Genomic DNA, 21873 nt, shown 5'->3' on the forward strand with positions numbered 1-21873 from the left:
GGTACATGTTGATAGCAATGTTATAAGTTCGATTTCTATGGGTGCTATTCTTTTCACCCGCGCATAAAATTGGAGTGTTTCATCAAGTTGAAGGCGATCCACTGCCCACAAGGCCGTTTCGACATAACTTAAGACCTTGGAGTAGGGGGAATGAGAAGACGTTTGGTCCTCTTTTCCTGATGAAAGATTGATCAAAAGATGGTGCATTGTGGCCTAGTGGCTAAGTGTGATGAGGCCTTCGTAATTTCTTTTCGTGAAGGTTTGCACGAGCAGGAAGAACTCAAGCGGCCAACTAATTAAATTTGATCTAATTTACTAGGTGAAATTCACTCGAAAATGTGGCTTTAAAGAGGGACTACATAAAGTGGTTGGGATCTCACAAAATAAGCATTAGTGAAAAAAAAAAGATTCTATTATTCACAAAAAAAGTAAAATATTGTAACTCAAAAGTTGTATGCAGTTACAGTAGACCCTTGATAGGGCATCTAGAAATAGCAATTGTATAAAAAAAAAAAAAAAGTGAATAAGAAATCAATCAAAGTTCAAGTTAGCATAAGGTAAATATTGCGTTCATAGGAGTGATTAAAATTTGTCACTAAAAAGACCATTAATCATCATTAAATACATCATAAGATGTAATTGTGGCTAATAATATTTAGTGGCTAATAATAATAATCTAGTTACAGTTTTTTAGCTACAATATTTTGGATTTTAGCCATTCGGCAACATTCAGCACACAAAATGAACCGCCTATAATAAACATATCTAACCTTTTTATATTACTAAAAATATGCAAAATTTTTCTACCATTAATTGTTAGGACATTGTTAAGGTAAGGTGTGCCAAAGATCATGAACAGACTAAATACCTTCAACGAAACAAATTTCAAATGTACTAGTTTGCATTAGATTACTCAATTAGGCCCAATTACCTTAGTGCACGAATCTCCTATGCTTGAACATGTAAATTTTTGTTAGCGACGAAAATAACTACTTAAATGTTTGTTTCGTCGTTATGCTATTCAAGGGACACATGTATTGACAAAATTACGCACAAATTTTATAAGGTAAAAAGTATGTTTCTGCTTATTTAAACAGTTGGATTGCCAAAAATGAATGTTACGGATCTTCTTATTGAGCATTGAAAAACTTAAGCGCGTTTTTGTTGTCTCCCCAAAGTAGCGTTTCTAAGAATTCTCAAAAACTCCTAAATGGGCAGCCATAGTTCCATTGAAATTTATATGGGAAAAAGAATAATCAGTGACAAAATTTGACAATAGTTTTGACTTTACTTTTTACTGCCATTCTACTTTATTTTTAGGGGATAAGTTTATTATCATTTTATTGTTATTATTATTTGCTCAAAATTTTACAAGAAAGCCTTAAACTTTTAGTGACATGTCAAAACAGTGCATAATAATTGGGAGTTTTTTTTTTTATCAGGTATTTCTTTCTTTCCCGTGTAAGCGGCCAAGTGAAAAGGTTTTCAAATAACGCCAGCTCTCGTCATTCCAAAAAATGATAAGCGTGTTTTTGTAAATACCCTTACTTTCCACAGGGCGGTACTACGTTTCAAGCGGCCGGCCTTATCGTTCTCTCCCTCGTCAAGTTCCCGCCTTCTGCCACGCCCAATTTCTCACTCCCTCTGCAAACCCACCGGCTTCCTTGGAAGCCATGTCTGCTTCTTCTTCGCTCGCCCAATACAGATGTCCTTCATCGGTCGACCCACTGGGCTTCTTCCCTAGATGCCCCTCCTCTTCTCTCCTGCCGGCGAAGTCCCTCTGTTGTGGCTGTAAGAAGGCGCCCCCGCACACGCTTCTCCTTTCCTCCAGACGCCGGAGGTGGAGATGTCGCTCGGAGATGGAGCAGCCCAGGAGGAACGAAGGAAGGAGGACGAAGCGGATACCCGCGGAATCAGAGAAGGGCGTCGATCCCGTGGGCTTCCTCGGGAAGCTGGGCATCACCAACAAGGCCTTTGCCCAGTTCCTTCGTGAGAGGTCTGACCGTTCGGTTCTCGTGCAATCTTCAGGAATTATAGCTTCGTTTATAACCGCTGGCTTTTGGAATTCTAGCTTTGCTTCTGGTATAACTACGTTCAACTTATTAAATCATTACGGAAGTGCAATGAGCCACGTTTAGTGGTAGGTTTTGTGGAATTAAAAATCGTTAGTATGCTCTATGATCTCTGCCGTTGTGGCGATCAACGGCCGCTATCATATTTCATTGAATGACAACATTATAGTGCATCCCGCTACATGTGGAGAATGTCCGTAATATGATGGGTGGTGATTTGGCTGGTCATCGGATCTGCCCTCTTTCTTTGGGACAAACTGTGACGAAGTTTTGTCTGTTGATTCATTTTGGTTCTGTAAAATTGACATCTAAATTTGCTTGTATTTCGATCTGCATTAGTTATCATATGTTTTTTCTTTTCAATCATTTCTCTATCTTTGGTGTATTCCTTCAAGTGAGATATTGTCTACTGGTGGATTTTACAGGTATAAAGCTATGAAAGACCGGAAAGTGGAAATGTTTACTAGGCATGCAAATTTATTGGAAATGGCTTCTGGGTGAGCCTTCTATCACACTCCGACTTATATGTGCAGTTGTATACAATGTGTCAGGAGTTCCGGTGCTTTAGTTCCACTTCTGTGTCTGTTCATGGATGGCAATTTGAAATCCTTTCTTATAGTACTTGGCTGGAATTTCAAGTTTCACTAGATTTGCATCGAGATCTATGTCAGGCAAACACATTTGAAAGGCCAGTTCACCCAGTTCACATCTGCACCTGTGGACATACGCCACACATGTCCCACCATTCCTATAAATTTTGGCTTCTGAGGAGAGAACAACAGGCATCCCTTACTAAGCTTCTAACCCTGCACCTGAGCTTTCCAAAGATGCTACCGATGTCTGCACACATGCAACGTAGGTGCAGGCACTGAGATACCATTCTCCTCTTCCCTCTCCTCCTGTACACACACCTTGCTTGCCCTGTCAATTCACTCAGTGAGTGCTTTCATCACTTCCCCAAGAAAAGTCAATTTAAAGGGATTCCAGAATAGGCAGCAGTCTCTTCCAAACAACAAACAAGCTGTGACCAATGGTTTGTTGGTTCCACTGAATCAGCAATGCAAGCCTTCTTTGTTAGTTATAGGACCTATATCACATAGGTACAGGTATGGGTATGACAATTTTAGAAAATCTTGGTATGAGGGTACGGCAAAAAAAGTGTGTGTATCTTTAATATATATATATATATATATATATATATATATATATATATATAGACACACACACACACACACAACACATTATTAAGGCAAATTTTAATAGTGTCTTTTATAATTTCTACATATAATCTCATAAACATAAATAAACTAACAAAAATGTGGTTAAAATGTAAGAAAAAATGAAAAATAAAATGATTTGGATCAGTTCCGACCTGGAAGTGATCCAAATGTATCACTGCCATACTGCCGTACCAGTATCCGTGTATTGCCATACTGGTACTGGTATGTAGGCATGTCCCACGTACCACTGTGACATACAATAGGACTATAGAAGACTAAATGAAGTGTCATTTATCTTTCGGATAAATGTGGCAGACTTTTTAGATATAAAACAAAGGTAGGAAGCGATTGACGTGGAAATCAGAGTTGCAAGTTGATCAACTCAGTGATGGGTTGGGCCCTCCAGGAAGGAGGCCTTCTTCACTGTCCACGTAAGCTATGCAGGAAAGGCCCAAAGCCAATCCCAGGGAACAGTAAAGCTTCATAGGGTCTTTCTGTCCAGCAAGGAATTTCGCTACCTTAAACCATTATAGTTATAGACTCATGGTCATATATATACACACACACACACACACACACTCTCTTGAAAAGCATGGTGGATATTGCTATCTGAGAGTTCAAGGCTTATATCTTACTAAACCAATAACATAGGTCATCTCAGTTTAATGCTAGAAAAATATGGGAAAAATGAAAACCAGAGTGACTTCTGGTCAATGACCCATCCTTTCATTAGTATCAAGTTCAGAGTATCATGAATCATCCCATGCACACGTGTATGTGTTGGTGTGGTTGCACGAAACTCATCTGTGAGCTGTATTTTGCAGATATGAGATTTTAGGTTTGCACCGTAATATGCTTCATCGAGTTGATTTTATGGACTGGGCTCCAGGTACGTTATGGTGGCAAACATTTATTTCCCCTTTTTGTAGTTGCAAGGAACTTGACTTTGCCTCATGCATTAGCTTGGCGCTAGTGGCCCTTTCATGTTACATGCTATCCTAAGGATGCAATGACAATTTCACTGGAAAGATGCCTGTCATTCTTTTTTTTCAGATAGTCAGGAAAACGTGTCCATGGGGCAGGGAGATGGTTATAACAAACTAAGAGTAAAACTAGCTCGACCAAGATTTGTTCATTATAATGCATATATCTGAAAATTAAATTTAGATACAAAAAATTTTGACTGATTATATTTTTATCTTTTTCTTCAATTGAATGTGGGTTTACTAGTTAAAAGATGTGATGAGATCATCTTCTGAAAAATCTCAACTGAATTGACACCCATGAGCTATCTTAGACTATCTTCACTCAATGTGGATTATGATGAGGAAGAGGGGATAGGACATGATAATGAGTTTAGAATGGTTTTACCTCTTTAACTTTTGTATTTTTTATTATTAAATTAAATTAACGATTAGAACTCATAATATTAATTCAAAAAGAGTAATTTTCCCAGGTTGCATGTTCTTAGTTGATGGTGAGTATATATTGATCAAGCCAACCATTACCTTCATGTTTTTCAAGTATCATCACCGCATAATGGTATTTGAGCCAGTATTCTCCTTTTCCCTGTCTCCCTTTCCCTGTCTCCCTTCCTGAGCTTCCCTTCCTAATCCATCTATATGCTATCTCACTTGCATGCACATGAGCGCAAAGACATATGTGTGCACTTGTTTGGATGTCTGTTATATGTTTTTGTACATTTTGTTTGTGTAAAGACATTGCCACAGATTGCAAGCAGCCATTTCAAAATTTTTAGCCGAACCCTATATTGTATCTCTCAAAGACTCAACAGTGTGACCTGGTTATTCTCTGAAGCATGCAACCTGACTTAGTTGAAACCTCTTGAAGAAGTTAGAGTTCTGTTAGATTCTCCATAGGTGTATTACTATTCACTACTCATTGTTTTCATTGGGTCCTGCCACACATGCGATGTAATTTTGACTACAAAGTACAAACTTCATGTTCTATAAAAGTTAGCAGCAGCACTTTAGCTTTTCGTCAGAATACTAATAATGCAGGTGAGAATGATAATGCAGGCGCACGATACTGTGCTATTATTGGTGAACTTAATAATTGGTCACCAACAGATAACTGTGCTGGTGAGGGACACTTGGGCCGTGATGATTATGGTTATTGGCTAGTAATTTTAGAAGATAAGCTTAGGGAAGCAGAGACTGCTGAAGAATTCTATTTCCAGGAGTACAATTATGTAGATGATTTTGACAAAGGAGACAGCTGTGTTGATGTTGATGAGCTGATGAAAAGAATAGATGATGAATACTGGGAGCCTGGAGAGGATCGTTTTATTAAGGCACCTTTTGAAGCTGCATCAAAGCTATATGAAGAAGTTTTTGGTCCTAATGGTCCTGAAAGGGAGGAAGAACTTGAAGAGATACCTGATGCCGAAACACGATATAAGGCATGGAAGGAGAAGCATAAAGACGATCCAAAGAGCAATTTACCATCATTTGATGTTATTGACAATGGAAAAGAGTATGATATTTTCAACATTGTTGATGATCCTGTTTCGCGTGAAAAGTTTCGGAAGAAAAAGCCTCCTATTGCTTACTGGATAGAAATGCGTAAAGGAAGAAAAGCATGGATGAAAAAATATCTACCTGCAATCTCTCATGGAAGCAGGTATAGGGTATACTTCAACACCCCTAGTGGGCCCTTGGAGCGCGTTCCTGCTTGGGCCACATATGTGCTTCCTGGTAAGCTTATACACATCATTTTTATGCACCTTTCATATAATTGGAAAAAAGTTAAATGCACTTCCTTTGCTTTTTTGAGCATTAGCACTCAAGGAACTACATGTCAGATTAATAAGTTTTGCTAGTCTAATTCAGCACTTGTTTTTGTCAAGTGTCATGACACCTATTTAACCAGTTCCATTAGCACATGCACAAATTTATGTGTGTGGATGGTGCACTGGCAAGGACACCTACACCTATTTGACGTGGACCTCACCACGCACCGATCACAACCGTCACATGACAAAGAAAGTATTCCTTTGTACGCCAAAGAAATGGAAACTTTCTTGGGTTTGGCAGAAGTTTGGGCACTAGTGCGAGTAGTTGGTGGTTTCATTCAAGGATTGAAGTTTCAAATTTTAGATCTTAGAAATTTCAGTAATTTTAGTTTTGGAAAATAAATACCGAGTATAACCTTCAAAGTTTACCTTCAATATGAATTCAGATCTCCAATGTCAAACTCTGCATTGGCACAGGAAGGAAGTCTGTATCCCATCCTGAAAACAATTGTTTGAGTTGCTTTCAGCTTAGGAGTAACCCAAGAAAATATTTTGCATGACGACTGTTGATTGCACTTTTGTTATAGGGTCTTGACAGGAGGTGTTTGGAACTGCCATTCCGTATTGGTTTGGCTGAGTCATGGGTACCAACAACATAGAGAGTTGTAGCCAACTTATGCTGGTGGCATGACTTCTGCTACAGCCATTGCTACTACTGTACCTTGTTTGAATTATTGTTTTGTTTATGCTTTTTTACCTTTTTTGTTTTTATGAACATCTTCATATATAAGCCTGAGAGTTGGTGCGGCCTGACACATCCTACCATATCAACTTGCGTCTGGCTGATTTCTTCTCTTATGTGGAAAAGAAATATTCTGGTTTGTGCTTATAACGTGCTGTGCTCATAATTTGTTCACGTCTTGCAGATGAAGTTGGGAATCAATCATATGCACTGCATTGGGAACCATCTCCAGAATGTGCATATAGGTGGAAAAATAAGCGACCTGACAAACCAAAGTCACTTCGTATCTATGAGTCCCATGTTGGCATTAGTAACTCGGAGCCAAAAATCTCGTCCTTCCGTGAATTCTCCTCAAAGGTGCCTGTTTTTGGAAAGCTCTCTTCCTTGGTGTGTTCTCTTATCATGATCTGTTTCTTTATTGCTGTAGGTCCTTCCCCATGTTAAAGAAGCTGGATACAATGCAATTCAGTTGATTGGTGTGCCAGAGCATAAGGACTACTCCTCTGTGGGTTATAAGGTGGAATTCTAAAGGGCATACCTTCAGATAACATTCCAGTTCTTATATTTATTAGCTTGTTAACTAATGATGATTGCTTGTAGCTTATTATAACTGAAAATATTATAACTGAAAATAATCATATGGATTCTTCTTTACCAGTTCATTTCTTAATTATAGCCAATTGAGATTTTAAATACCAAACTCTATAGAAAAATTACATGCTTCTAGAAATAAATAATGTATGTCTGATGTCGTGCAGTGGCAAAAGCTTGTGCAAGCGTTGTCAATTTAATATCAGTACTCCTCTGCCTTATTTGCTTTTAATAAGCCTTAAATTGAAAATTTTCTTTTTTGCATGTACCTTTAGCTTCTTCATACCAACTGATATTTAATCCAGCAGCTAGCCTGCTCTTGATATTGAATACTACATTTACTTGAGCGAGAGCCAACCACTTTTGTTGAGAAGTAGGAATTTTTCAATTATCCTTATCAAATAATTTGTTGTCTTTGTGGTTCCTTTCTATTTTCCTGCACAAGAAGGTAAAAGTAAGGTGATTGCTCCACAAGCTTAAATTTCCTCATTTATATATTTTAGTAACATTGCTATAAACTAACTAAGATTACTAACCAAATGCACTGGTTCACGTACTTCACCAACATTAGCTACTTCAGGATGCACTTAAGTAGCATCTGGCATTTATTCAGCATGTCTTAAACCAACACATATATTAGCATCCTTGAATAAAGGCCATGTCATATGACATCTTCCAGGGCTTAAGGGAAAAAACTGGGGTGTGTGGTGGGGGGGCGGGGGGAGGATGTGAGGTCCTGGCCTTACCATTTCCCCTGAAATTTTAAAGATACACATTTTTATTGTCTTCTTTTAATAAAAATCCTTTTCCTTCCCCATGAAATTTAAAATATTATAACATTTCGTCCTGGATAAATTTTCTGGTTCCTGCCTGGAGTAAACTTGTCAAGATGCAGTAATGTCCCCTGGTCCCCACTTCCTTCTGCAGTATGCTAAGTATCAAATGCGTTAACATAAACTTGTCAAGGTGCAATAATGTCCCCACTTCCTTCTGTAGTAAGCTAAATATCAAATGCATCAACTTCACCACGTTATGTTTCTCAATGGCTTTATCTTAGCAGAGGATGGAATTTTGGTTCTCTGACATATCTTCAATTTTTCAAACTGAAGAGTTTAAAATTTAGGAATTTAGTATGGTATGAAAAACAATAGTGCACCTAGGTGGCGCCGAGGCCCTAGGCACTTTTTTTACTAGGCTGGGCCACATAGGCTCAAAAAAACAGTTTTAAATTTGTATATCCTTTCTTCTTCTTCTTTGACTTTTACCTTTTCTCATTCTCTTTCTTCTGCCTTTTTCCTCGTTTTCTTCTTGTTTCTCTTCTCCTTCTCCTTCTTGCCCTTCTTCGTCCCTATTTTTTTTTAATTTCATATGCTGCTTTGACCCACCTAGGCACCAGGGCCACTGCCTATCCTGCCTAGCACTTTCAACTACTAAGGTTGAGAAGTTATTAGCCAAATTTAAAATAGAAGCCTTACCATGACACTTCAAACTTTGGGTATCATGGGATCACAGGTCTGGCTAGTCCGAAATTACAGCTAAGTTTGTGTTGACGGGATATAGATCCAGTATGTCAGCTTTATAATTTTGCTGATGAAAACTGAGAAGTAGGGAAAATGATTGAGAGGTTAACCTTGTTCATGATGTTAGGGAATTGGATGTAAATTTACGCATGCATGTTGGCTTGTTTGCAACATGTATACCTTTTCACTGGAGTATAAAGTCAGAAACAAATATGATTTGGACATGGATGGAAATTACTTATGGTAAGATTAGTTTAAATTGGTGCTAATTTTTTCTTCAAAGTTTCACTCTACTATTGGTTGGCAAAAGAATCTGGTAGACTAGTTTCTCAGAAGTGTCGTAAGAGAAAGACATCAATGGAGGTATGTATGATGAATGGTGAGCTTTGGATAGTTGCGGGCTGTTATTGGATTGTAGCATGAACTGGGCATGAATGTATATATTTTCATTCAATTAACTTCAGTCAGCTGTGATAATACTTTGAGCTTGAAGTATTTATCTATGTTCATGCAAATGCTTTTACTGGAAGAATGAGATAGGATAATGGCAGGAGATCTAAGTTGCTGAAGTCAAAAACTTCATTGGCTGTAAGAATCATAAACTTGATCGACCTCTGCAGCTTAGGGCTTCCTTCAGAATGTTGTTCCTTGTGATGGGGTTACTTATGCTTTGCACTCTTCTTTTTTATTATGTTTCGCACTAGGTACTTGAGTCTTTATTTACTTAGTGATGGTTCTTCGGTTCCAATTGTGGCTCAAATATTTTTAAGTTTCTAGTACAGCTTGTACATTTGCAAAATGGGAAATGAATGCCATTCTCATTGTAGGTGGTAAATGAGTAAAAGTAAACTTTTCTTGAACATCTACCAGTCTTTGTCTTGAGGCCCTCTTATTCCGTAACTGATTTCTTAACTTTGGTGATGGTGTGCAGGTCACAAATTTTTTTGCTGTAAGCAGTAGATTTGGCACACCTGAAGAATTCAAACATTTGGTAGATGAAGCTCATGGTTATTGTCCTTGACCACTTCATTATGCATTGAATATCTTAGGCACTAATATTGGCTGCAATTCCTTTTCTTTAATGTATGAATTTTACATTATATATGTATTGCCATGTCCTCCAAAGGGAATTACCTTTAGGCTTCCTGTGGCATATCCATGCAATAGAGTAAGATATGGAGGAAAAACTTGTAGATTGCAGTCTACTCTAACATGACATAATGGAAATCTCAATTGGTGAAGAGAAAAGGTCCAACATATCTATACATGTGGGAAATTAAGGCTAGAAAAATTCACTACTAGAAGCTTTGCAACATCTTCCCAAGAGGAATAAAAAGACAGCAATGATGTAACCCAATCCTACAAGCACTATCTTGAGGTGACAGAAAGTAATTCTTGAAGAACCATAGTTTTAGTTTCAGTAGATGACCAAGGAATAGTTCTTGAGTTGTGGCTATTTCATACAATAGAAGTAACCAAGTTAGACCCATCATGCTGCTTCATTAAGTTTTTCAATCATGTGTAATTGTCACAGTGATTAGAAATTAGATAGATATCAAGTTGAATTCTTATTGTTCTGTGTACCACAGATTCCATCAACTTTCTTCTGAAATTTATTGATGATAGATTAGTTTGAAGGAAAAATATTTAGTAAGAATTGGGACAGAATGGGAACAGTTCAATACTTGAATCATCAAGGTTCATTCATTCATGCAAAGGCCTTAACTGCAAGGACCAGGAATGGCTTGAGTACATCTAACAAAAAGATTAATACTAAATTTCAGAACTAGACCGCACCATCTTCATAGTTTTATAGACTTAGGAATGTGTGAGTTCAAGAAGGCAAGGCTAAGCACGGTATTTTCTTTTTACATCTCACTTTGATACTATCAGAGTTCCATTAAAGTGTTTATAGTTAATGTTCCTAATGATTTTTTTTTGCTTTGTCTGGTTAGGGCTAGGACTGCTAGTCTTTCTAGATATTGTCCATTCATATGCAGCTGCTGATGAAATGGTTGGACTATCTCTATATGATGGATCAAATGACTGCTATTTTCATACTGGTAAGCTGATTAAGAATTATGGTAAATAAAACAATTCTATTGACTTGGTAGATGTGGATGCTGGTGCTACTTATCTTTACCATTTGAACATTTCAATCAGGCTTTAATTTTTAACATGTCATTCAAACGTCTCTGGGATGTGTGCGTTTTTGGTTTTCTAACACCAAAATCCTTTTTCTGATGAAAGCCCTGACCTTGTAGGTAAGCGTGGAATGCACAAGTTCTGGGGAACAAGAATGTTTAAGTATGGTGATCCTGATGTGCTGCATTTTCTTCTTTCTAATTTGAGATGGTAAGCTGTTTAATTCTTTTCTTGGAATATTTGTGTTTTCTGGTGACCCACTGATCACAATGAATAGTTGTGGCTTCAAGTTGGATCATTCTTGTTCTTGTATTCCCTTGAGCAACTTACATTGAGGCTTTTTATTCAGGTGGGTTGAGGAATATAAAGTTGATGGGTTCCAGTTTCATTCTCTGCCTTCCATGATGTATACTCACAATGGTTTTGCTTCATTCACCGGAGATATTGAAGAGTTTGTACCCATTACCTGATTCTAAATTTTCTGTGTTTATGTAGCATGTACATTTCTTTGTGCCTATAGAATTACTGGTCCACACAGCATAGCTATTAAATTGACTTTTGTCCTCTTGTCAGTACATTGTGTGTCTGTTACTTCCATTGTCCTCCCATCCTTAATTACCAACTTTCCGAGTTCTACTGTTTCATTCTTCCTATCAGACAGGGTTGGATTAGACCTGTTCTGTACATGCCCATGCACATATATGCACACATGCGTATGTTGACTTTGGTGCACAAGTATTTCTGATAGCCTTCCTTTTTGGAGGGAAAAATATGGCCATGTGGATGTGATCTTTCACGCATAGTTAGTGTTGTTGATAGTTTCGACTTTCATACATCTCAATAATATCAGCTGAAAAGAATAAAAAAAAATGGAAATTTTTCGTTATATTTTGAAAATATCACTAGCTTCAGTTTCTTTTGTGGGATTTCTAAAACGTTATTTTCAAATATATATATATATATATATATATATATATATATATATATATATATATATATATATATATATATATATATATATATATATATTTTTCCGAGTATTTTCAAGGGCTTGAAAATAATGTAGTTTAAATTTTCTATGTAGGAAAAAATCATCTTTTCGTGAACATGACTAAGAGCTACTTTATAGTAAATAAACTATGACAATCACATGTACAGGCTCAGAAACACTTCAACCTAATGCGGTCCCCAAGCTGGAAAACTTTGTCATTTATGTAATACTGAAATTTGTGTTTGTGTTTCCAGGTATGCAAATCAGTATGTTGACAAAGATGCACTGATATACCTAATTTTAGCAAATGAAATGTTGCACGAACTTTATCCTGGGATTGTAACTATTGCCGAAGATGTAAGTTTTCATCTATAATTGGATTGACAAAGTACTTTTTCGTCTGCATAACATTTGCCTTTAGTTTGCATGCTATCGTTTATTTAAGTTTCTTCTGCTATTTTATTATTTTTTATTTGCTTTCCATGTATGAAATTTTGGACAACCATAATGAACAAACCTGAGAAATTTGTACTGGCTCATTAAATAGTAAATTTAAACAAATAGGTTTATGAGAATGTCCAGAACCAAATTTCATACACTGACAAGCTGCTGTCATCATCTTTATTGTGCACATCTGTTCAATTTTTTGGTATTACATGGGTATAGTTAGTAGGTAAACATAGATAACTGGTATTGCGCGTAAGGTCATGCATTTTCCTTGTTGAAGTTATACCATTTTTTGGCTAAAAATGGTTATCAATCATCCTTGTGTTGAACAGGCTACACTCTACCCTGGACTTTGTGAGCCAATTTCTCAAGGTGGACTGGGCTTTGATTTCTATGTTAATATGGCAGTACCTAGGATGTGGTTGTGGCTTCTTGAGAATGTTCCTGATAAAGACTGGAGTATGGAGCAGGTAGACCTTTCAACTTCAATGCTTTTGCTTTTAGAATAAATTGGTATGCTAAAAGATATCTGTATACCTTTACTTTCTCTTTTTCTATCTTGTTTTCTTTATTGTTTCGAGCAGACTGCTTTAGTGTCTTAGAAGGAAAATGCCTTAAGATGGTGGAAACTTTATCTTGTGGATAATTAACTTGTCTTCCTGATGCATGAGTGGCTGCTGATGAGGGAAAGCCTTTACAAATCTAGTTCTTTCTCAACACTGTTTCTTTATCTTATGGGCTGCTGATGAGGGAAAGCCTTTACAAATCTAGTTCTTTCTCGACACTATTTTTTTATCTTATGGGTTAAAAGGAAGAAAGATATTATCTCCCAAACATCCATCTTCCAGATTTTGCTTGTTTTTTTTTTCCTTCCTGAGGACACTTCTCTTATCCTTAACCCTCTTATGTGTATTTCATATCATCTTCCTTAAGTTTTGTTCATCATCATCTTCTGTAGCAGAATGTAATAAAAGAACCATGAGCATCTATTAGCAATATGATATTCATAGAGCTATTAAGTGAATTGCTCATCATTATCAAGTTCTACATCAGAAAGTTACAAAGTTAAGAGTTATAAGCATTGTAAGTGACATGATATTCTTAAACATTAACTGAAATTATTTCTATAGGGCAGCTAATTTCTTTTCCCCTTATATGTAGTTGAAATTTGAGCAAATAGATGTCAGTAGGCTTGCACTGTATTCTGTCATTTTACTTTGCATCCAGTGGGTTCAAGTAGGTTTATACATTGACTTTATGATGAAACCCATCTAACTTTTAGTTACTAATGTCACTGCTACTTGTAAATATCATTGTATTTTTGTCATTTTTGAGATGGTCAAGATTATCTGAATGTAATATTTTAAAAATGTTGCCAAAAAATAAATATTGAGATAATATCATAGTAATTTTCCTTAGGAGAAGTGTTAATTTTGAATATGCAATTTTTTTATTTAAAAAACTTTTGTGAAAAGTTGTCAATTTTGTAAAGTAAAAAGTCATTTTTTCATATTTTTGTTCTCCGTTATGGTTATAATTTTTTTTTATTCTGAGATATTCCTTAGTAAAAAAGATGTTTAGAAGAATCCTGAGAATGATATTTTTTATTATGCTTCAACTTTTATTCAATGGATAAGGCCTTGCATTTTTTCATGGGATATCTTCTTTGTCTAGGATTACTGAGGTTATGCACTTGATATGTCCTAGAGCCTTTGTCACATGGGTCCTCCTAAATGCCTGGTGAACCTGTGTTTCGCCTATATCGATGCTAGTGCTCGTGCTTCTCAGGGCACAGCACGTTCGGTGCGGTCAGCTGAATCGGACCAAAATTGACCATTTTAAATGTGCATCTGAGTAACATAGCTCTAATACAAAAAAAATTATATGTAAATATAGATAAATAAAGCCTCTAAACAGTCAAATTGCTATATAACTAATGACACATACACACACACACACACACACAAACATATATATACAGCACCCGCACTCCACACCCAGGTGACGTAGCCTGGACTTCAAGGAAAAATTCAAGGGCTCTTGTTCACAAGTTATTGCTCGAGTTTTTTGATGTGTTGCTCAAGTTATTAAGCCCTTGTGATAAGTTGACTTAGGACCTTCAAGTTGAAGGAGGTCAAGAGTTCAGCACATGGGAGCATCTCTTGGCATAATATTGTGCACATCTACCTAACCCCACTTTGCCAATAAAAGAGGGACAAATTGGCTACTGCCACTTGTGCTTACTGATGTCGGATGATTTAGTAAATGTGTTGAATCTTTAGTTTATAACCATGCCTCTTTTCAACTTTACATTTCTTTTGTAATAAGATAAAATTTTGAACTACTTAATTAGATGATACTGATACTCATATTGTTATCTGTGCAGATTGTACTTACTCTTAGAGGAAGTCTACAAAATGTGGGAAAGATGCTTGTCTATGCTGAAAACCACAACCAGGTTTGTGTTTATCTTGTTTTCCTTCCAATCATGTGTCTCTGCTTGTGGAAATGATATTCAGCTTCCTTTATATGCAGACCAAGTGCGCTAGATTATCATATCTTGATGGCCCATGTGTTTGCTCTTTTCTGGTTGATATGGTGAATGTTTAAGAGTAAAGATGTTTATTTTCTCTGTTCTTTTAATCGAACAAGGAACCTGTTACCCATTCTTTATGATCTATTTTTTTATGTGTTCTTGCAATAGGTGACTCTTTCTTGTCTGACTTGGATGCTGACATGCTCTTGCTTTTTTCAGTCAATCTCTGGAGGGAAGTCATTTGCTGAAATATTGTTTGGTGGAGATGAAAAGTGTTCAGACAGCCAGCACCTACGAGCTTCTTCATTGTATAATGTACTTTCTTTGTCTGAGTTTTTTCTTTTTCATTTTCCTCAAACTTGTTTTGATACCAAGTATAGGCTTGCTGTGCATTATCACACAGCTGGTGATACATTGAACTGGGACTTCTAGTCCTGAATCTGAATATGAGCTACTGGTGCTGTTGTACCTAAATATGCAAAAATAGTGGTCAAAGCTGTTTTCTTTGCACATTCATTTGTCACAAACATGGTAGTTGCTGGACCAGTAGGGAATTTTTCAACTTCTTTTGTCCTTCCCCATCAATATGCAATTTTATAGTAGCCTTATGAATTCTGACCTTGGAGAATTTGTCAAGGTGCCAATAGTAAAAAGTATTAGAAGCATGTCTCTTTGGTTGCTATGATTCATGAGACCTCATATTTTTCCTTTGTTCAAACTCAGCACTCCTGAACTGCTGTCAGCATATGCATATGTATGTGTGATATTCATATAGCCCCTTATAAGTCTGGCATTGTAAGTTTATTCTTACAGAAAGCATTTGAGATCAGATCACGCCCTGCTTGGGTCACCTAACAACATGGACCAATTATCTGCTCTTGTGAGAGTTGTCCGTACTGATGAGAGTACACTGACAACCAGATGGACTCTCACGGGTGGGGGACTTAGTGAGGTGAAAAGTGTGGTACACTGGTACCCTGATCTCTACTCTAAAGCAGAATCTTGGCACAAATTATCAAATTCTCTTGATCAATGCAAATTGGAGAGCTTTTGCATCATTTCTACAAAGTAATCTCTTACTTGAAGTATCATACGTTACATTCTATGATTCTACCATAATAAATTAAAATTTAAAAGGATATGATCACAGAGAAAATAATAATAATATTAAAGTACTTTGATTTGATTCCTAGAAAGGCAAACAAAGATGCAGTGCAAATAAAAATGAAGTCCCTTAATTTTAGAACAAAAAGAACTGCTCTAGCCCTTGGGCACTTCCCGTTGCTAGAACGATAATTACAACAATGCCCGTTGGGCATTGCTTTTATTACATTAAGAATAAAAAGAAAAGAAAAGAAACAAAACTACTTATGCTAAGAAATGAAGAAATGATATTTACAGCAAGGCATATGCAAACATATATTTTAATGTTGATGACATATAACATTATTTTTGTTTCCGAGGCATTAAACATTTATATTAAGAAAGGCAATGTCACACTGATAGTGAGTCCCCCTTACACAGCTTCCTTGTGATTCATCTGCTGCTTACTTATGCGAGTTCGACTCTGCTTGGTCTTTGAGGCCTCAGGATGGTGCAATTTCCTGATTTTATATAGCATAACTTAGCAGTCTGGAAACAACAGGCATGTGACAGCACTAAGACAAATCAAGTTCTGTATGTAATTTCATGTATTTTTCAATATGTGATTCACTTTAACTGTAACTTGCATGTCTTTTAAGAATGTGTTCATGAGTTTGTTGCTGTTACAGGATGCAATAGTTGCTTTCCTTGTGGCAGGAAAATGGTCCATTAAAAACTATACAATTCCAATGGTGGACGACAAGTTTTTTCTAGCTTAACCAATAAAGCCGGAAAATGCATGTTAGGAGTCTAGACCAGTAAAAAGAAAAAGTAATATTGCAGACATGATGGAAGAATATGCAAAATGTTGGTTGTTAATCAATATGCTTGCTTCCCCTTTACGGTTTGTGTTTTTATGCATAAAGTCATGTTAAAAGCTTAAAACTTGCATTTTGTGGGATTTGTGTTTTGTATGGCTTCAGATGATCAAGTTGCTTACACTTTCTATGGTGGGACATGCTTACCTCAGCTTCATGGGAAATGAGTTTGGCCACCCAAAGGTGCATGTTTCCCCCTTTTCTTATACCTAGTTATTATATTTATCGTTTCAGCTTTATGACTTCTGTTTTTCCCTTCAGAGGGTTGAGATGCCAATAACAAGTAACAACTTCTCTTTTGAGTTTGCAAAACGTCAATGGGACCTACTGGGCGTGCAAATCCATAAAGATCTCTTCTTGTTTGACAAGGTACGTGACCCTCTCTGCATGGTTTGATCTCCATGTGCTCAACCCTCAACAACTATTCTTGAAAACTGAAAGAAACATCATTTGAATATCTTGTCACTTTTCTTATCTCTAAAAGAAGACCATTAACAATCCAAAATTCTATATCAGGATTTGATAAAATTGGACCAAGATGAGAGAATTCTTTCAAGGGGGTCTTCCAATATTCATCATGTCGATGATTCTAAGATGGTAATGTCTAATTCCTAAGAAAGTTTATATACTGGTTTTAACTTCTGGTCAAGGTGCTAGTATCTGCATGTGATGCTTTTTGCGGTTGTAAAGAGACTTGTAAAAAATTACGTTAAAGAGTTTCAATTTTAGATTTCCTAACTCTTGGCAAAAACTTGAAAACTTTTCATCTTGGTCCTTAATGATTATGTAATCATGGACTTTCATGGAAATTTGATGCAGATGGCTGCAAGCTTCTGTTGCGTAATGGGAAAGCTTTCGATATTTAGCAAGTTAGCATGGATGAATATGAATTTGTGCAGATTGTCCTTAGCATGGTTTTGCTTTCTGGAAGACATACACACACTTGCACACATAAAAGAGAGAGGGGGAGATCTCATACGCATGTGCATACATACTTTCTCCTGCTTGAAGGAATGTGTACCAAACCTCCTCTCCCAAACCTCTGTTGTATGCAGTGCGTGTTGGAACTCTGTCAAATACCTATGCATGTGTGCATAAAAATGTGTACACATGCTTGAAGAGTATCCACTAAATCTCCACTATCAAGCTGCAGTAATGTGCTTTCTGATTGCTTTGTACAGGTTTTGGTTTTTCCTTTACTTTTACGTATCTATGGTGACCTTGACATTATTGGCTTCCTTTTTCCATGTTATAGGTGCTATCCTATATTCGTGGTCCCTTTATCTTTGTATTTAACTTTCATCCTGAATGCACCTATGAAAACTATCATATTGGAGCAGAAGAAGCTGGAGAGTATCAGGTCAGCTTTATTTTATCTTTATTTCTGTAGTTAACCAAGAAATCCTCTTACCGATTTGTATGCAATGCAGCACTCACTGGATCCTGTTAAGAATTCTGTTATCAGAACTTTGTTTATTCTAGTTCTTTTGTTCTTTATATGCTGTTTTCGTGATTAGGGTATGGTTAAAAAGGACAGCACTATATAGAATTCACCATTTTGGTGATGCAGTTTCCTATTAAACATGGTACACAACGGATGACTGAATATGTTTCCATTTCAAGTGGGAAGCACTGTTTTCATCTCTTCTATCTTTGAATCATCTTTCTTGTTAGCAACTGGTTAAAATTTATGTTTCCATTTCTGTAGCCATTTACAGATGCTCATGCTACCACATATCAGTTTATCTTTTGCAATGTATAGAAAACATACTCACAGTGCAACCTTATGTTGGATTATGATTGTTCTAAGACAGTAACGTTTTCCTTGTCATAGAACTATTGGATCCTGGGTGATCTTTGTGTAAATTGTCCTTTCAATCTAAATTAACTGCATGTTTCATCTTTGATGTTAACATTGTCCATGTTAAAATGGATATTGTTACTCATACGCAATACTTTCTGCTCTTCTGAGTTCTCTCTGCTATTGCAGGTAGTCTTGAACACTGATGAACTCTCTTATGGTGGGTTAGGGCGTCTTAGTTTTAACCAGTACATTCAGCGAACTAATAATAGGAGGTAGATCATCATTTAAGTTGCTTGCTGCGTGCCCCTTTTTCTTTAACCTTTTCCTGAATGAGCTGATAAAACAAATAAAAACTTCAGGGTGGATGGTCTCAGACACAGTTTAGAAGTGGTCCTGCCAAATAGAAGTGCGCAGGTGTGGCTTATTTTCCAATGACTGAAATTAAGTAGTTTGCCTTTGTAGTTGCTGATGTTTCTGGTAAGATTGATCCAAGGTTCCGTTTCGATGCAGGTGTACAAATTGTCTAGAATTTTGCGTGCATGATGAACTGCTCGACAACCAAAACAAATATGGCGTTTTTTCCTCTTAACCTCACTGAGGAAAAACTAAGAGGAATGCCCCTGCGAATACGAATGCACCACATTTTATCAATGCATCAATAGCTGAAGTGCAAATGAAAGAAATTGTGGGTTTTTTCAATCGCAACCTGAATTTGCTCAAAAAGGTAATCTTTCTATGATGTTACTATATTCTGGTAGGATTAAAATTGGGTATGCTTTCTCTTTCTATCAACATGAACCCCAGTAGAATAAGCAGTTACCCAATTAGCTTTCCATATTAAGTTTATCGTGTGTTGGACCCACGCATTAATAGCGTCTCTTGTACCCAAGAGATGCTAGGCCTGCACCTAGGTTATGATTCTGTTGGATCATTCATAAGAGAGGTCACATCCTGGTCTATTAAAACAAATATGAGCTAGACCCATAAAACAGTTTCATTTTATTCTAAAATCTAGGGCTTTCCAGTTGGAACTCTGGTCAAAGATTTGGTATTGAATTTTATCTAGCACTTTCTAATCAATTCTCATAAGTTTGATCCGATTATTTAATTGGATCCTTTTTGTCAAATTTAGATCTTACTAAATTAGTCTTGGTTTGAATCAGGTTATCTCTCACCTGTTGGCACATCTACTTGCAGCTTAGAAAATGTATCCCTGATTGCCATTGCAGTATCTAGAGATTTTGCTCATATCTTACTGTAGCCAAGAATTAGTAATACTGAACCTACATCTATTTTTAAATAGTAATAATACTAACTGCTTAAAATCTGATTAGGCAATGCAATTAGTTGAGTTCTTCAATACTTGCTGTACTGCAACTGCAATCACCCTAGCAAATGTTCCTTTCTTCTTTTTTTTGAATTGTTGAACTTCTTTAATACTCTGAACCTGTAGAAGTGGTTTACAGGATTTATTCTGTGGAGATCGGCTTCTAGATTGCAGAAATGCAATGTCTAACTGGGATCTTCTGGTGACCGAAGAATTGACTGCTGTCAAAACATCAAATTTTGTAGGCTCACTTTTTTTTTTTCCTGAAAAAAATGCAAAGACAGTTATGGGTTTCCAATCATGTTGAACATGTTCAAAAACATCCTGTACGTGAAGTCCGGACCATTTTGTGTGTAAAGGCGGTCTTCCTCTGCGAAGATGGCACTCTCTGATGGTCGTATGCTGACATGAGCATGGGATGTCCCAATCTTGGCTCTAGACAAGCGAGGGTTGAATCATGATGTATAGCTGGTTTATAAAATGGAATGCTTCCTTTTTTTAAAGATGTGCAATGGTGCACCCTGGGCATTTGAGTTATTCGTCTCCTTCACAGCTTAAAGCTTTAGTCAGATGGATAAAGCTCTTGTTGGCAGCACTTTTCTGTCCTGGAAGTAATAAAACGTGAACTGTAGACCAACTCCACCAAGAGGGAGCAAAATTGCTTGCACAGAGAAAGCATCTATTGGAAAAAAAGAAGGCATAATGTTGTATCTAAGCGAAGGTCACAAATATAAAGTTTTTTGACACCTTTTACAGGGTTATCATCATTCTGATCTTCAAGATGTTCTCTCCTCCCTTCGCTTAATTTTTTCTGTTCATCTGTCTATTTCATTTGCTCCTTTGTGGGAAGTGGGAGAGCTCCCAAGTTGTCGATTCCCTACCCTAGTGAACTCCTGGAAATGTTTAATTTGTAATAAACATTGTCACTAGTCACTGATGTTTAGATCAGTTTCTTTCGTCTTGTTTTCCTACGACTTCATATTCTTTAGCTTCTCTATTCATTTTTTTCACAATAAATCTCAGGGTTCTGACCCTAGCACTTTGCGGTTGATTGTAAATAAAAGATTATGTGGCTTATCTTCTACAGTGAATTGCTATGGAATTAAATACAGAAAATTGACCAGGGACAAATTGAATTATGTCTACTTGAAATGATATCCACAAACTGTCATCAGAGAACTCCAAAAGGATATAACTGAAAATAGTGCCTGAAATAAATGAAAAGAGTGATTGATCAAATTCTAAGTATGTAAATATCAAATATAATTTAAATTAACTTATTATATTCTACTGAAGGTTTGTCTACTCTGCCATGCTAATCACAAAGATAATTATAGCAACAATCAACAGTAATAATCAGAAAAATTTTTAAATTTTGAAGGGGAAACGATTTAATTAAATGGGCATCCATTAACATGAGGTAGGTTTAGTCTAAGATGGGTATCGGCAACCATTTTGGAATCGCGTTCTGAATACTTTAGTCTAAAAGTTCCATATTGAATATAATTAGAATAAGTGAATTGAAAAAAACTTTTAGGGTTTTTTAAGTCAAGGAAAACATCATAGCAAGCCATATAAGAGCAGGCTTTTAGAAGCAGATATTCCTAAAGTTCTCCTTTCCCTTGAAGGGCATAGTGCCTCTGGTCGGCCTGGCTGGCATGCAACTACCGCGGTGCACTCTTCCTTTGGCGTCTAAGAGGTAGGGTATGGCACCAAGCTGAAGGTGCACTTCCCTCGCACTTAAGCCTGAACACGGCCCTTG

At 36.7% G+C, this 21873-nt stretch overlaps 1 protein-coding gene across 4 annotated transcripts; it reads left to right on the forward strand.

Annotated features, from left to right (window-relative positions):
- Positions 1-1602: 1602 nt before the first annotated feature.
- LOC116259110 (1,4-alpha-glucan-branching enzyme 3, chloroplastic/amyloplastic) lies at positions 1603-21193 on the forward strand. Of its 4 annotated transcripts, none has more exons than XM_050079206.1 (23): positions 1603-1996; positions 2498-2569; positions 4117-4181; positions 5332-6009; positions 6974-7146; positions 7217-7306; positions 9832-9907; positions 10856-10963; positions 11165-11255; positions 11395-11496; positions 12291-12393; positions 12816-12953; positions 14870-14941; positions 15019-15081; positions 15239-15334; positions 17086-17163; positions 17242-17349; positions 17497-17577; positions 18236-18340; positions 18971-19056; positions 19144-19198; positions 19295-19508; positions 20238-21193. In XM_050079206.1, exons 1-22 carry the CDS (start codon positions 1674-1676, stop codon positions 19325-19327), a joined length of 2796 nt encoding a protein of 931 aa, XP_049935163.1. In that variant the 5' UTR covers positions 1603-1673; the 3' UTR covers positions 19328-19508; positions 20238-21193. The 4 variants fall into 4 exon arrangements, with proteins under 4 accessions (XP_049935163.1, XP_049935162.1, XP_031492612.1 ...); XM_050079205.1 differs by having other exon boundaries at positions 20251-21193; XM_031636752.2 differs by lacking the exon at positions 15019-15081 and having other exon boundaries at positions 20251-21193.
- Positions 21194-21873: the final 680 nt, after the last annotated feature.

Source organism: Nymphaea colorata, chromosome 8, assembly GCF_008831285.2.
Source record: "Nymphaea colorata isolate Beijing-Zhang1983 chromosome 8, ASM883128v2, whole genome shotgun sequence".
NCBI classification, from domain to species: Eukaryota; Viridiplantae; Streptophyta; class Magnoliopsida; order Nymphaeales; family Nymphaeaceae; genus Nymphaea; species Nymphaea colorata.